Below are 14311 nucleotides of genomic sequence, written 5' to 3'. Positions count from 1 at the left end.
TTTAGACACTACATCGAAAAAGATAAATCCAAAAGATTTTTTTCCAAACAAAATTAAAAGATAAAACCATGCATCAAATAATAATGTACATTCTAAAACCCTTTTTAATTATTATTATAATTTTTCGGATGGGATTTTTCTGGCCGCCTCATCACGAGGACCGTCATGCGGAAATCATTTCGCTTGCCCCCAGTTTGACACAATTTTCTCATTTTCATCTTTCTAATCTCAAATTAAACCTTAAAAGAGGCTCCATTTCAGTCGGAAGGGAAAAAGATGTCTTCGGAAGAATTTGAGAAGTTGCATGAAATATTTACGTCCCTATACGAAGAGCTAAAGCTAATACCGGCGAGGCTGTCGAGGAGCAATGGAGGTAAGAAAACAAATTCATTTTCGAGGTTTTTCAGCTGAAATTTTTATAAAAATATATATTTTCCCTTTTTTTTTGTTCATACAGAGGAGAAAAAGAGCTATTTGAGGGCCTTCGAGGAGAGGAAAGGAGAAGCCGAGGAAATTGTGAGCCAAACTCGCCACTTTGGGGTATTTGTACAGTAGACCCCGACATACGATAGGAATCCGTTTTAAGGCGGGGGGGCGGCAGTAGCTCAGGAGGTAGAGCGATCGTTTTAGGATTAAGGGATCCCAGTTCGAATCCCGGCTTGTCCGTGTTACATGTCGAAGTGTCCTTGGGTAAGACATTGAACCCCTAATTACCCCCAATAAGCAGGTTAGCGCTTTACATGGCTGCACAGATCACAGCCGCTATTGGGAAATGTGAAGCACAATGTAAAGCGCTTTGGGAAGTCTTTGACTTGAAAAGCGCTGTATAAATGCAGATCATTTCATTTCATTTCATAAAGTGAAATTGACGTAAAGCGGGGGATACAAACTAATGCCAACGAGCTCTTAACTGCCACCAAATTTGAGTCTAAATATACTCATTGTTGTGTTTTTTTTTTTAGAATGGAATAGCATAGAATATACCTTTATTGTCATTGTAACAAAATGGGTTAACATATTGTGACAACGAAATTGGGCATGACACTCCAGTTTCACACATTCACAGTGAGGTATGAGCCATGAAGATAAAGGAACAGAGAAGATAAGGTTATAAAACAAGGGGGATAAGGCTATAGTTATAATTGACATGGTATTTACACAAGAAATGTCGGCATGTGGGATTTTACATACAGTGTTATCGTGATGATCTTGGCGTTGTCTACCGCGCTCCGTTTTTAGCCGTTTTTCAATGTCTTGAATCTTTTGGACGCAACTTGGAAGTCTTTCACTTCTGTTTCTCCAGTTTTTATCAAATGGGTAGTTCTAAGTCGTGAGGACCCCTTACAAATTCATTTTGAATTTGGTCATATTTTTGTCTACATTCATCAAAGTATAAGCAGTGTACTGGACGGATTTTGGATTTTGGCTTTTTCCTTTTTTGTCATTAAAATAATAGGCGTTGTTGGGAATTAATCACCAAATTTGACAGTTTACCAAATTGTTCAAATTGGTTATCTGACTCCATTAACCAAACACAACCTATATTCACCCAACAATCATGCGCGTTCGTTTCTTGAGAGAAAAATGAACAGGAAAGACGACATTTTCACACGCGGGCGGATTTATTTTCCCTAACAGAAGAACTAAGTGTACTCCATCGAAGACGGCCGAAGTGACATTGGCGTCTGTCTTCTGAAGTCCTTTAGCTTTTTCTTATTGGCCCACATCTCTCCGCAAGATGGTGTGCCGGCTCCTCCCATGGGCGTGCAAAGGAAGCCCCTTTTGGCTTCACAATCTCATCCACGAGCGCCTTGATGACTGGATTCCCAAAACGAAAAGGGAAAAGGAGAGGGCAGGACAAAGAAAGAGAAAGAGAGAGAGGAAAAGAGCGTGAGAAACAAAAGATAAAAAGTCGTGAGAGAGGGGGAAAAGAAAGGGAGAGGAAGAAAGAACTCCAAAGAGAAATAGAAAGACAGAAGGAGAGAAAAGAAATCGCGAAGGGTATGAAGACAGAAAGAGAAAAGAGAGAAGAGGAAAAAAGGAAGTTAGAGCAAAAGAGGTTAAAAGACAGAGAGAGAGAGAGACAAAGGAAGAGAAACAGAGGGACACAGAGAGTGAAAGAGACAAAGTAGGAGAAAAGGGATTGGAAAGAGAGAGAGAGAGAGAAAGAAATACAAGTACAGTGTCTTTGTTGGAGGCACCTGCCTTTGGCAACATCAAGTGGACCTATTTCAACCTGCAGCTTGTTTTTCTCTTGCGCTTCTCTGAGTGTTCTCTCGCGGGCCGGATTCAATCCCTCAGCGGGCCTGATTTGGCCTGCGGGCCTCCCGTTTGACACCTGTGGTATAGAATTTGAGAACTTTGTCATCATCCCCAAAATATCCTAAAGGCATTTTCCAGCCTCGCTCAGCCAAATTTCATGGGGTCATATACTCCAGGACAAACATGTCCGAAAAGACTATTATTGGTAATATTGTTAGCAAACACATCCAAAAAACAAGAAATGACGTAAGCAGCAACATCGTGCATATATAAGAAAAAATCAAATATGAATAAAACTATTCCCACACTTTATGTCATTATGATTAGGATCATAAACAGCAACTTTTGCCACACAATTTCCATCCTGTGGATTATGCAAAGGTGTGGCATATTTGAAACAACCCTCGGGCAGAAAAGTTAACAAAGAGACAGGCGGTGTCGAGCAAGACTCCAGTCCCTAACTTTGTCTGGAAAATCCCATAAGAGTTACGTTTTGTTTGGGAAAATAAACACCAAGTTCTTAAAAGACAGGGGGAGAACCATTTTTTGATGCCTTTTCTGAGTGTTGGGTATGAAATATTCAAATGTATCGTTTACCAAATTGTTCGAATGAGTTATCAGACTCCATTAACCAAACACAACTTACATTCACCCTACAATGCGCGCTCGTTTCTTGATGGAGAAGATGAACAAGAATAGCTGACATTTTCACACGGGGGCAGATTTCATTTTATTAGTAATTTAAGTACCGTATTTTCCGCACTGTAAGGCGCACCTTTTAATGAATGATATATTTTTAAACTTTTTTCATACATAAGGCGCACCGCATTATAAGGCGCTATAAATGCATGCTGGTTTAAGATCAGGTCATTGTGCAATTTTGTAATTGTAATCTTGTGCAGTCCTTCGAGACATTTTTGTGATTAAGGGCGTCATAAATAAATGTGACTTAACTTGACTTGGCTACAGTAAAGGATGTAGTTACGTTATGCAACCGTTAGATGGTGCCGCGCTAAAGGGAATGTCAACAAAACAGTCAGGTCAGTCAAACTTTATGAATAGATAACAAACAAGCTTTCCACAACTCCATTCACTCCCAAAATGAATAAACAGCCGTTTTATTATTTTCTCTCAGGTAAAGCATTTTTGTGACACATCTTTGAACAACAGCAAGGCATAACATTTTACTTTTCCTCCATTCAGTCAACACGCAAAAAAACGTCAGCTTTTTAAAAAAAAAAAATCAGATTTTGTGTGCGCCTTATAGTGCGGAAAATACGGTAAGTGTACCCCATCCTAAATGGTCGAATTAGTGTCGCTGGAGTCTCTGGGAAGCCTTTTCTGAAGCCTTCCAGGCTTTCTCCTCTCGGCCCATGCCTCTCCGCAAGATGGTGTGCCGGCTCCTCCCATAGGTGCGCCAATGAAGCCCCCTGGGCTCCACCGTCTCGGAGAAGAGCGCCATGATGATGACAGAGCGTTTATCAAAACGATGCCTGCCGTCCTCCGTCATCAGGGCCCCTCTGCGTCTGGATGCGCTGATTATCTTATCAGCCTCACGTCAGTTCCTGCCATTCCTGTAAACAATATTTCCTAGCAGACCAGGGTGCCCTGAACTTTCACTGCTCATTGAACTTAAGCCTACTCGGTGAAAATCTTCATTGCACTCAATAAATGTAACTTGTATTCAATCGTATAAAATCATTTATAGTCAAATGCATAAAATCCTTCAAGAGGGCCACCTCCTAGTCCAACTACTCAGTCTGGTCCCAGGAGACAAACAAGCGGCGAGACCTGGAATGTCTATGCAACACTTTGTAAATATCTTATGTTTCAACGTGTGAACGTGCAGCTTATAATCTGGAAAGTACAGTAGTCTATATGCAAATGTCCCTGGGTTTTACGGTTAACGGGGACCAGAACCACTGGCTGTCAGAACACAATACACGATACAATATCAATGACAATAAAGACAAAACCAATTCAACCTCTAAATTTGCTAAGGAGTGAACCGGCCGTAACTGAAGCACGAAGTAGCGAGGGGGGTCCGTCTATTCCTTGTAAACAATCTACACCAGGGGTCTGGAACCTATGGCTCACGGGCATAAATGGCACTCTCATAAGTATGACTTGGACGTGTAATGCTTGTTGAGCAAATGTCCTCCTAAAGATCACATTTTGTAAAGTTAGGTGCGTGCATAGCCAGAGCAAGGCCGATAATAGTATTTGTTCGGTCCAGTATATAAAGAGTACAGTTTTACCTAGAGTTTACAGTCAAGGTGTCACACCAACAGACCCCATTTTGGCTGTACCTCGCTAGAGAATCCTTTCTATGGAAGCTCATGAAACATTGTATGTTCACTTTATGATAAAAACCCACAAAACAAAGTGTTAAATACGTGCGTACAATTTCGCTTGCAGTTTTTGGTGACATTTTTGCTGGAGAACTCTGCTCGCAACTTGTTCTGAAACCATTTTTTCTGAACAAAACGAAGGTCAAAATGAGCTTAGATGATCTTAAGTAACTTGGAGGGAGACTATTTTAAGGCGGTATATTTTTGATATGGGACACGGGCTCCTGCAGTATTATTTCATCCATTTGATCAAATCGGGTAACGTCACGTAGAAATAAATTGTGTCGTTTTTGTCTGGAGAGGGTTTTGGGATTTAGTCTTAAAAAGTATGGTATGGGGCTCTTTAGAAAGAAAAAAAAAAATCCAATTTTTTTGCTGTTATGGCTCTTTGGGTGAATCACACTATGTTGTAATCCATGGCAATAAAGATCAGTCGAATCTATGAATTCAGTTCCGCTTGAAAGAAAGACTTTATGCACCCAATTGTTTTATCAAATTGTCAAAAAATGGATGCGTCACAGCTTGTCTGTTTCATAACAGCCAAGAAATATATTTTCCTGTCCCGACGCTATCCTCTTGCATGCAAAATGAATGACGCGCCGTGTCCCGGTTTCCCCTCAGCTGCAAGGCATGGAGGCGGAACTGGGCCAGGCTCCGCCCTCCTACCGCAACGCCATGAGGACCACACTTCGTCTTTACCGGCGAGATCTCGAAAAGCTGCAGCGTGACGCCAAAAGTGCCGCCGCGCCATCGGCCGACGGGAGTCACGGCGCCCTCTACTCGGAGCAAAACCGGCAAAGTGTGAGTTTGCGGGAAATGTGGGCGCGCAAAGTCCTTTGTCTCTATGGGATATCAGCAGGGTTGGGTAGGGTTACTTTAACTTGATTACTTTCAATGACTTTTGGATGACTCCAATACCAAGTACGCTAATAAAAGACAAAAGAAGTTCAAATCCAGCTCCAGACTTCCTGTGCGGAGTTTGTATGTTCTCCCCGTGCTTGCGTGGGTTTGGCACTCCGGTTTCCTCCCACGTTCCAAAAACATGCATTTCAGGTGAATTGGCCGGTCCAAATTGTCCCTAGGTGTGAATGAGCGAATGAGTTGTCTGTCCCTGTGTGCCCTGCGATTGGCCGGCAACCAGTTCAGGGTGTCCCCTGCCCACTGCCCAGAGATGGCTGGGATGGGCTCCAGCCCCCCCCCGCGACCCTAATGAGGATAAGCGGTACGGCTAATGAGATGAGATGAGAAAGTAAATATGAATAAAATGATGACTCACAACACGTGGTAAGCTTTCTCTCCTGGCTTTGATCTCTTTAATCTCCGGCAAAACGAACATCAAATGCGACAGAAAGAAAATGAAAATCAGCTTGCCAACATCATTTTTGCTGTCCCATGTGTTCCGTTACTCCCAAGCCTGCACAGAATTGAGTTATTTTATTCATATTTAGTTTCTTTTGTCTTTTATCAGCATATTTGGTATTGGAGTACAGTAATCCAAAAGTCATTGAAAGTAATCAAATTAAAGTAACCCTACCCAACCCTGGATATCGGCGCATGTCGGGCACGCTGTTTTACTCACAAAAAGATCTTATGGTGTTCGTTTTCAACTTCAGGACAACTGTAAAGAAATGACTTCAGGAGGAGCGGCATCTCTCGTTTGCTGCTCAACTAGTATTTTGTTGACATAGCTCATTAACATGATCGTTAAACAAATTTTCTCACAAATTTTAAATGAGCAATAGAGAAAGCTAGAAGAATGAATGAATGAATGAAAACTTTATTCGAATATTACCGTAAATTCCCGCCTATAGAGCGCACCTGATTATAAGCCGCACCCACCACATTTTAAGAGGAAAACCGATTTTGTACATATACAAGCCGCACCTGTATATTAGCCGCATGCGCCCACATTGAGAAAATGCAACACAAACATAAAATGAACCCGTACCCGACACAGTCCAAAAATCACAGCCGGCAAAATGAACGGAAAATGATACCGGTACTTAAGGTTTGATGCAGACCTGCAGAGTCCAGGTGCCCATTGAAAGTAATCCAAGGAAAAAAGTTTATATTTCCAAAGGTAAGGGTGGGAAAAATATATATCCACTATTGTCCGCCGCGTCCGCAAACACGTCTCGCCTTTACTCCACTTCCCATCAGCCCGCGTTTGCCCTGCCCCTTCTTTCTCATTTGCTCGTGCAAAACATATCACAATAAGTTTCTAAAATAAATACATTACAAAAATATACAGTTGCAAATGCATATTATACATGGTTACACATATTTACAAAGAAAGACGGTACACCGAGAGAGTTTTCAAAGCTTTAATAATAATATTATAACTTTCATCCCAAACCGTGCCTGTGAAGGGTAGCAAAACGCTACTACCAACACGCTCGCGACACAGTAAACGGGTCTGTTAAAAAAAATAATACCGTACATGTAGAAACCACGGTAAATCGTCCTCATCTTCCTCCTTATATCTAATGTCATCAAAGCCGTCTTCCTTCAGTATGGGAAAGAAACTTTGTCATATAGACGTCCCTACGCTCCCTTATTCAAAAACACGTTAGCAACACGCTCGCAAAGTAAAGTTTACGTGCAGTAGTTCTGTTTCCTTCTTTATCGGACTGCTCGATTGCGTTTAGCTTGAAAGTTGCGTCATGTGCCTTTCTTTTTGCAATTTTCATGATGAGGATATGTCTACGCTAATTTGATTTGTGCACAAGCTAAGAAGTTGCAGTCTTCCTCGGCACATATATTCCAGCGGTCTAAATCTTACCTTTTGTACTGGAGCGCCGCTGGCGGCCGTTAGAAAAATGACATCAATTGGCCGCATCACTGAATAGGCCGCAGGGTTGAAAGTTTGGGGAAAAAGTAGCGGCTTATAGTCCGGAATTTACGGTAAAATAAAAACAGAACAAAAACAATAACATCAAAATAATGTTGAAGGCAGGGGGGTTTCAAGAATCTCAGCTAGCTGATACGAGTGCGCGAAATTTTAGTCACTGACTTGGGATACCGGAAAACTGAGCGGATAACGAGGAAGATTTTAGTCGGACGTCAACTCTGGAAAACATTCGTAAGATGGATCGATTGTAAAACCAGGTACCGCTGTGTGTACTAAATGATGAGGTACTGTATATGCAAAGTAGAGATCTACCGATGATCTCACGGGCTGTTTATCAGCACCGATATTTCAGGAACCTGACAGATATCGGTATCGGCATTTTCATCCATTCGATGCAGCCGAGACTCACGCTCAGTTGCTCCTTACGCACCCTGCGCCTTCTGAATGGATCGGCGAGCTGGGGCTGAGCCAATAAAGCGAGTCAAATTAGAGCAGAAATATGGAAATATCTTGTCCCGACATGCGTCCGTGATAGAAAAGCGATCAAAAGTGTTGTCAACTTGTTTTAGAGAGGCACGTTCGGGTGGAAACTGATAGATTAGTTCTTATCATAACTTGATTTGGGGCAGCTCGGCGGCGCAGTGGTTAGCGCGTCTGCGGCACAGTTCCAACGTCTTGGGAACCTCCTGTGTGGGTTCAAATCCAGCTAGCGGACTTCCTGTGCGGAGTTTGTATGTTCTCCCCGTGCTTGCGTGGGTTTCCTCCGGGCACTCCGGTTTCCTCCGAAGACATGCATTTCAGGTGGATTGGCCGGTCCAAATTGTCCCTAGGTGTGAATGAGCGAGTGAGTTGTCTGTCCCCGTGTGCCCTGCGATTGGCCGGCAACCAGTTCAGGGTGTCCCCTGCCCACTGCCCGATGATTGCTGGGATGGGCTCAAGCACCACTGCGACCCTACTGAGGATAAGCAGTGCAGCTAATGAGATAAGATAACATGATTTGGTCAATCAAGTGTGTGTGTTTGTGATTGAGCGATATCGTAAAAAGCACCCTAAACTGGAAGGCCGAACGATTAGCTCTTACCATTACATGAGTTTGTCAATCTGGCCCTAAAACAGAGCGCACTTTTCAATCAGCAAGCTTTGAAATTTCCTTTGCTTTTTGGACTTTTTGTTTAAGTTAAGTCATGTTGGTTTTATTAACATTTTTATTTATATATCGTAAAAACAATCGGGGATCTATTTCAGATTTTATGTACTGTAATATCATTTTATTTCCTCCACTGATGTTTTTGTTTAAGCCAATTGTGTTGAAATTCGAATCGAGTCACTGTAAAAAGTTGCTGCTTAGCCGAATTGTATTTCCTGCAATGTTAGTTTTTGGTTTAAGTTAAAGATGAGTCATTTTAATTGTGTTGAAATTGTCATTTATTCACTGTAAAATATTTAGGAGAGCTCTTTTCATTTTATAACGTATATTCTTTTCACGATTAAAAATGTCTTAGGCCAATTTTTCAAGCTTTTCCAGCAAATAAATATCGGTTCTCGACCTTATCTAACGGTTCATCGGCCCTGAAAAACCCGTCTCGGTCGATCCCTGACGCCGAATATGTGACCTGTGCAGACCCAAGTGCAGTCGCAGCGGGCCTTGCTGCTGCAGGGCAACGCCTCGCTGCAGAACGCCAGCCAAAGTATCGAGCGCAGCCAACGGCTCGCCGCCGAGACCGAGCACATCGGCGCCGACGTCATCCAAGAATTGGGCGGACAACGCGAGCAGCTGGACCGGGCCAGGGACAAGGTCAGTCACGAAACACGGGAAAAAATCCTTCTCCGTCTTCAACTTATTCACTGCGGGAGAAAGAGGCAAAGAAACTACCGTAAATTCCGGACTATAGAGCGCACCTGATTATAAGCCGCACCCACCACATTTTAAGAGAAAAAACGATTTTGTACTTACACAAGCCCCACTTGTATATAATCCGCATGTGCCCACATTAAAAAATGTAACACAAAACACAAACACAAAATTAACCCAAACCCGACTTTAAGTCCCGCGATTGAAACCGAATGTCCTTCATAAAAGTACACAGTCCAAAAACCACAGCCGGCAAAATGAACGGAAAATGATCCCGTTACTTAAGGTTTGATGCAGACCTGCAGAGTCCGGGTCCCTATCAAAGTAATCCAAGGAAAAGAGTGTATATTTCCAAAGGTAAGGGTTGGAAAAAAATATATCCACTATTGTCCGCCGCGTTCACAAACAGGTCTGTCTGTTCCTCACCTTTACCCCACTTCCCGTCACCCCGCGTTTGTTCCGCCCCTTCTTTTTCATTCGCCCGTGGAAAACATATCAGAATAAGTGTCTCAAATAGATACATTACAAAAATATACAGTTGCAAATACATATTATACATGGTTACACATATTTACAAAGAGTGACGGTACACCGAGAGAGTTTTCAAAGCTTTGATAATAATACTATAACGTGCTTCGTTTTGTTTTCGCTTTTAATATAAGTGTACAAAGTGTTTTAAACCCTTTTTTAAAATTTTTACACGTTCATGTTAGCGTAATCTTTCGTACGGAAGATTACGATAACGCGGACTTACGATTAGCCCGGGTTAGCTTTAAGTTTACGTTAAATATTCAAGGTAAACATCCAGAGTGTGGGAACGGATTAAAACGATTTCCATTATTTTAATGGGAAAAATGATTTCGGTGATCGAACAAATCGGTTTTCGAACAGGGTTCTGGAACGGATTATGGTCGAGAACCGAGGTTCCACTGTATGCGCAAGCCAAGAAGTTGCAGTCTTCCTCGGCGCATATATTCCAGCGGTCTAAATCTTACCTTTTGTACTCGAGCGCCGCTGTCACTGAACAAGCCGCAGGGTTGAACGTTTGGGGAAAAAAGTAGCGGCTTATAGTCTGGAATTTACGGTAAAACCAGAACAATGTCAAACATATCATGTCCAGTTTGCCTTTTGAGTCAAAGAGTCATAAAAGCAAAAATATTTGGATTGTTTTGTTTTCCTTGAGACAAAATTCAACAAAACCGCTCAACCAGCGCTCCAAAAAAGCGAATTATTCTACTGTGTGATATTTGACAAATTGATCCAATCTCTGGAATAATAATGCCACAACCTGTGTCCCAAATCAACAAACTTATAAACCTTCCATTTTTGCCTCCCTCCCGCAGAGTGTTGTGGCTCATTTTGACTTTTTTTTTTTTTTTTCCTTCAAAACAAGGTGCAAGCAGAGTTCTTTTGTAAATGTCACCAAATATTGCAGTTGAGGACACCGACGTATTGAGCTTCCATGCAGACGAGGAGAAGTGTGCGCGCGGCCTGTGAATTACTCCACCCATTCTTACCGCTCACCTGAGCAAATTGTTCTAGGTCACGGGTGTCAAACAGGCGGCCCGCGGGCCAGATCAGGCCCGCTCAGGGATTGAATCCGGCCCGTGAGACAACACTCAGAGAAGCGCAAGAGAAAAACAAGCTGCAGGTTAAAATATGTCAACTTGATGTTGCCAAAGCCAGGTTCCTCTCTTTTATTTATCTCTCTCCCTCTCTTTTCCAGCCCTTTTCTCCCACTCTGTCTCTTTCACTCTCTGTGTCTCTCTTTTTCTCTTCCTTTGTTGCGCTTTGGCTCTTTCTCTCTGTGTGTCTTTTAACCTCTTTTGCTCTAACTTCCTTTTTTTCCTTTTCTCTCTTTTCTCTTTCTCTCTTCCTACCCTTCGCGCTTTCTTTTCTTTCCCTCTGTCTTTCTATTTCTCTTTGGATTTCTTTCTTCCTCTCCCTTTCTTCTTCCCCTCTTTCACGACTTTTTCTTTTTCTTCTTTGTCCCGCTCGCCTTTTCCCTCCCTCTTTCTCTTATTTCTTTATCTCTCTTTTTCTTTCTCTTGAATTTACTAGTGCGGCCCCCGACAGAATGGTTGTTCTATCGTGTGGCCCCCCCAACTTAAAATGAGTTTGACACCCCTGATCTAGACTGAATCAAAACTTAAGTGTGAGCCTCCAAAAAGACCCCCAGCACTCCAATTAAGACCCACTTTTTATGCCAATCGTTTACCTATCTGGCCCCTATGAGAATTTTTTTTCTAGCATGTGGCCCTTGAGCTAAAATCAGTCTTCTCTGCCATAGCATCATCCAAAGAGCATTCATTTGGTGTCTTCTCATATTTTTGCTTCCTTTTTTTGTCTTGTAGCTTGTCAACACAGGGGAGAATCTCAGTCGCTCACGGAAAATCCTCCGATCCATGTCTCGACGGTAAGTCCGAAATCCGATCGGGAAATATTTCTGGACCGTAGACCCTCGGATAGCCTACGTCACAGTTCGAGCCGAAGGCAAAAGAATACTCGCGCCGGTTAGAAGACGGAGGAAAAGAATGCGGTCGTAGCTGCCGGTTAGGGTGCCGGAATCGAAAGAAACACTTTTCAGGGATTAAAAATGGAAGGTTTACAGGACCCCAGGCGAAACAAGAGAGTTGTCCCTGAATGCGGGGCTCCAGGGACAATTGCAGGCCCCCAGGATGATAGTTTGAGGCCCCTGCCTTAACATGAAAGTGAAAGGGACAGTGTTTATTATTTGCCCACTAGATGTCACTGTATTCCTTCATGCCACCCAAAAAGACAAAAGACAGAGACTCAAAGTAAAAAGAAGAGAAATAAAAAGAAAGGAAAAGGGCAGCACGGTGGATGAGTGGTTAGCACTTCCCTGGCACAGTTTTGAGGTCATGGGATGAAACCTTCCTGTGTGGAGTTTGCATGTTCTCCCTGTGCGTGCATGGGTTTCCTCCCACATTCCAAAGACATGCATGTCAGGTTAAATGGCCGGTCCAGATTGTCCCTAGGTGTGAATGAAGAGTGAGTTGTCTGTCCCTGTGTGCCCTGCGACTGGCTGGCAACCAGTTCAGGGTGTCCCCTGCCCACTGCCCGAAGATAGCTGGGATGGGCTCCGGCACCCCCGGGACCCTACTGAGGATAAGTAGTGCAGATAATAGATGGATGGATGAAAAATAGGGAAAAATTCAATAAGACAAAAAGTAAAACTCAGGGGGCAAAAGTAAAAATGAGAAAAATAAAAAAATGAAGAGAAAATTGCAGTTTTGTATTCCTTTTGTCTTTTTTCTCTTTAATTTATTTTCTGTCTTACCTTTTTTCTTTCTTTTTCTCCATTTTCCTATTTTTTTTTTGCTCTCCTTTCTCTTATTTTGTTAATTCCTGTTTTTCTTTTGGCCCTCTTTTTATTCATCTCTTATTCTGATTTATTCCTCTTTTTTTTTTTTTTGAAAAAAAAAAAAAGTTCCCTTCCTTGTCTTTCTTTGTGAATGGGTAAAAATGAGAATAAAATGGCTGCTTTTTGCTCAATTTCAGTCTCCATAGTTTGTAGTCTTCTATTGCCTCATTTTTGGTTGCATCACACATGACAGCGACATCTCGTGGACAATTATAAAACACCGTCCCTTTAAGCGCTGTTTTTGTGAAAAATCCCATTCGGTCCAACCTAAAATGGATCCGAGCTCTGGCGGCCCAATTGAGTTTGAGACCCCTGCGTTAGAGCGGAAAGATTGGACCGAGGCACTCATCAAAGATACTCTGGTTTGCTGCACACTCTCAATTTTAGGTCGTGTAAATGAAAGGTTTATGAATGTTGCTATCGAGTCATATTATCTTCAGCCAACTGCTTGTGTGTATTAAAATGTATCGTTTACCAAATTGTTGGAATGAGTTATATGACTCCATTAACCAAACACAACTTACATTCACCTAACAATGCGTGCTCGTTTCTTGATGAAAAAAGGAACAAGAGACCGGCATTTCCACACGGGGCAGATTTAATGTCTTCAATAATTGAACTAAGTGAATTCCATCGAATTAGCCGAATTCGTGTCGCCTGAGACTCAGTTAAGCCTTCTCTCTCGATCATCTCGCTTCCGTCTCTCTGGGCCCACGGTTTTTCCACAAGCTTGTGTGCCGGCTCCTCCCATGGGTGTGCTGACGAGTGCCCAGGGTAGCCTTGTGAAGACTGCATGGGTCCATATAATGAGTTTTATGGACAGGACAGCAACCATCATAAACGTTGAATTTCTCTTCCCTGAGCATTTTTCATAAAATCTGCGGCTCCTTATCCAAAAATGGCTGAGCTTCCTCCATTCTCCATCAGGCTGATGACCAACAAACTGCTGCTGTCCGTCATCATCCTCATGGAGGCGGCCATCTTGGGCGCCGTCGTTTACCTCAAGTTTTTCCGGCGATAAGAAATAAAGGGGAAAAAACCCTTTGGAGATTGAAAGACTGGTAAATGGCCACGCTGGTTTTGGACGTCCGCTCCAGGAAGTGTCGGAGCAGAAACGAAAGAAGGTACTTTATTTAGCAATAATCCAAATAAAAACGCTGTATATATTCTCTCTCGTTTTGATTCGATCGCTCGGGTCACTGAACCAAACCGATACGAGATGTTAGCATCTCTGTCGGCATCGGTTCATCCTTTCCAGATTTGTTTTGTTTCAATAATGTCTCTCGTCACTCTATTGACAATTCACTTTATCCTACTATCATTGGGAATATCATTTTTATTTTCTCTTTCTCTCTTAAAGCCCCAGTGTTAAATAGTTGACCACTTGATAAGCACTGTTCTCCAATGCAAATAAATAAGAGTTTTGCAGAGCACGGCGTAGCAGCAAGATCCCAGAGAAACCGGGTGGCAATTTCACTTAGTACCGGAAATACTCATTTCTCCACCCTGTCCCTTTTAAATTATTTTTTTTTTTTTTTAAATTTACTTAATTATTACTTTTTTTTTTTTCGTACGACTTTTTAAAAACGTGTTTTTAAATGTACTTATTT

The 14311-nt window shown here is 42.3% G+C and overlaps 1 protein-coding gene across 1 annotated transcript; it reads left to right on the top strand.

Annotated features, from left to right (window-relative positions):
• Positions 1-131: 131 nt before the first annotated feature.
• Positions 132-13867, top strand: vti1b (vesicle transport through interaction with t-SNAREs 1B). Its single transcript, XM_088354342.1, has 6 exons — positions 132-373; positions 458-516; positions 5235-5414; positions 9086-9259; positions 11671-11732; positions 13629-13867. The coding sequence occupies exons 1-6, from the start codon at positions 277-279 to the stop codon at positions 13720-13722; spliced, it is 666 nt and encodes a 221-aa protein (XP_088210468.1). The 5' UTR covers positions 132-276; the 3' UTR covers positions 13723-13867.
• The last annotated feature ends 444 nt before the right edge of the window (positions 13868-14311 follow it).

This window comes from Urocampus carinirostris, chromosome 15 (assembly GCF_059441175.1).
Source record: "Urocampus carinirostris isolate Australia breed hairy pipefish chromosome 15, RoL_Ucar_1.0, whole genome shotgun sequence".
In the NCBI taxonomy this organism is placed as follows: domain Eukaryota; kingdom Metazoa; phylum Chordata; class Actinopteri; order Syngnathiformes; family Syngnathidae; genus Urocampus; species Urocampus carinirostris.
This window is presented reverse-complemented; position numbering and strand designations above follow the sequence as displayed.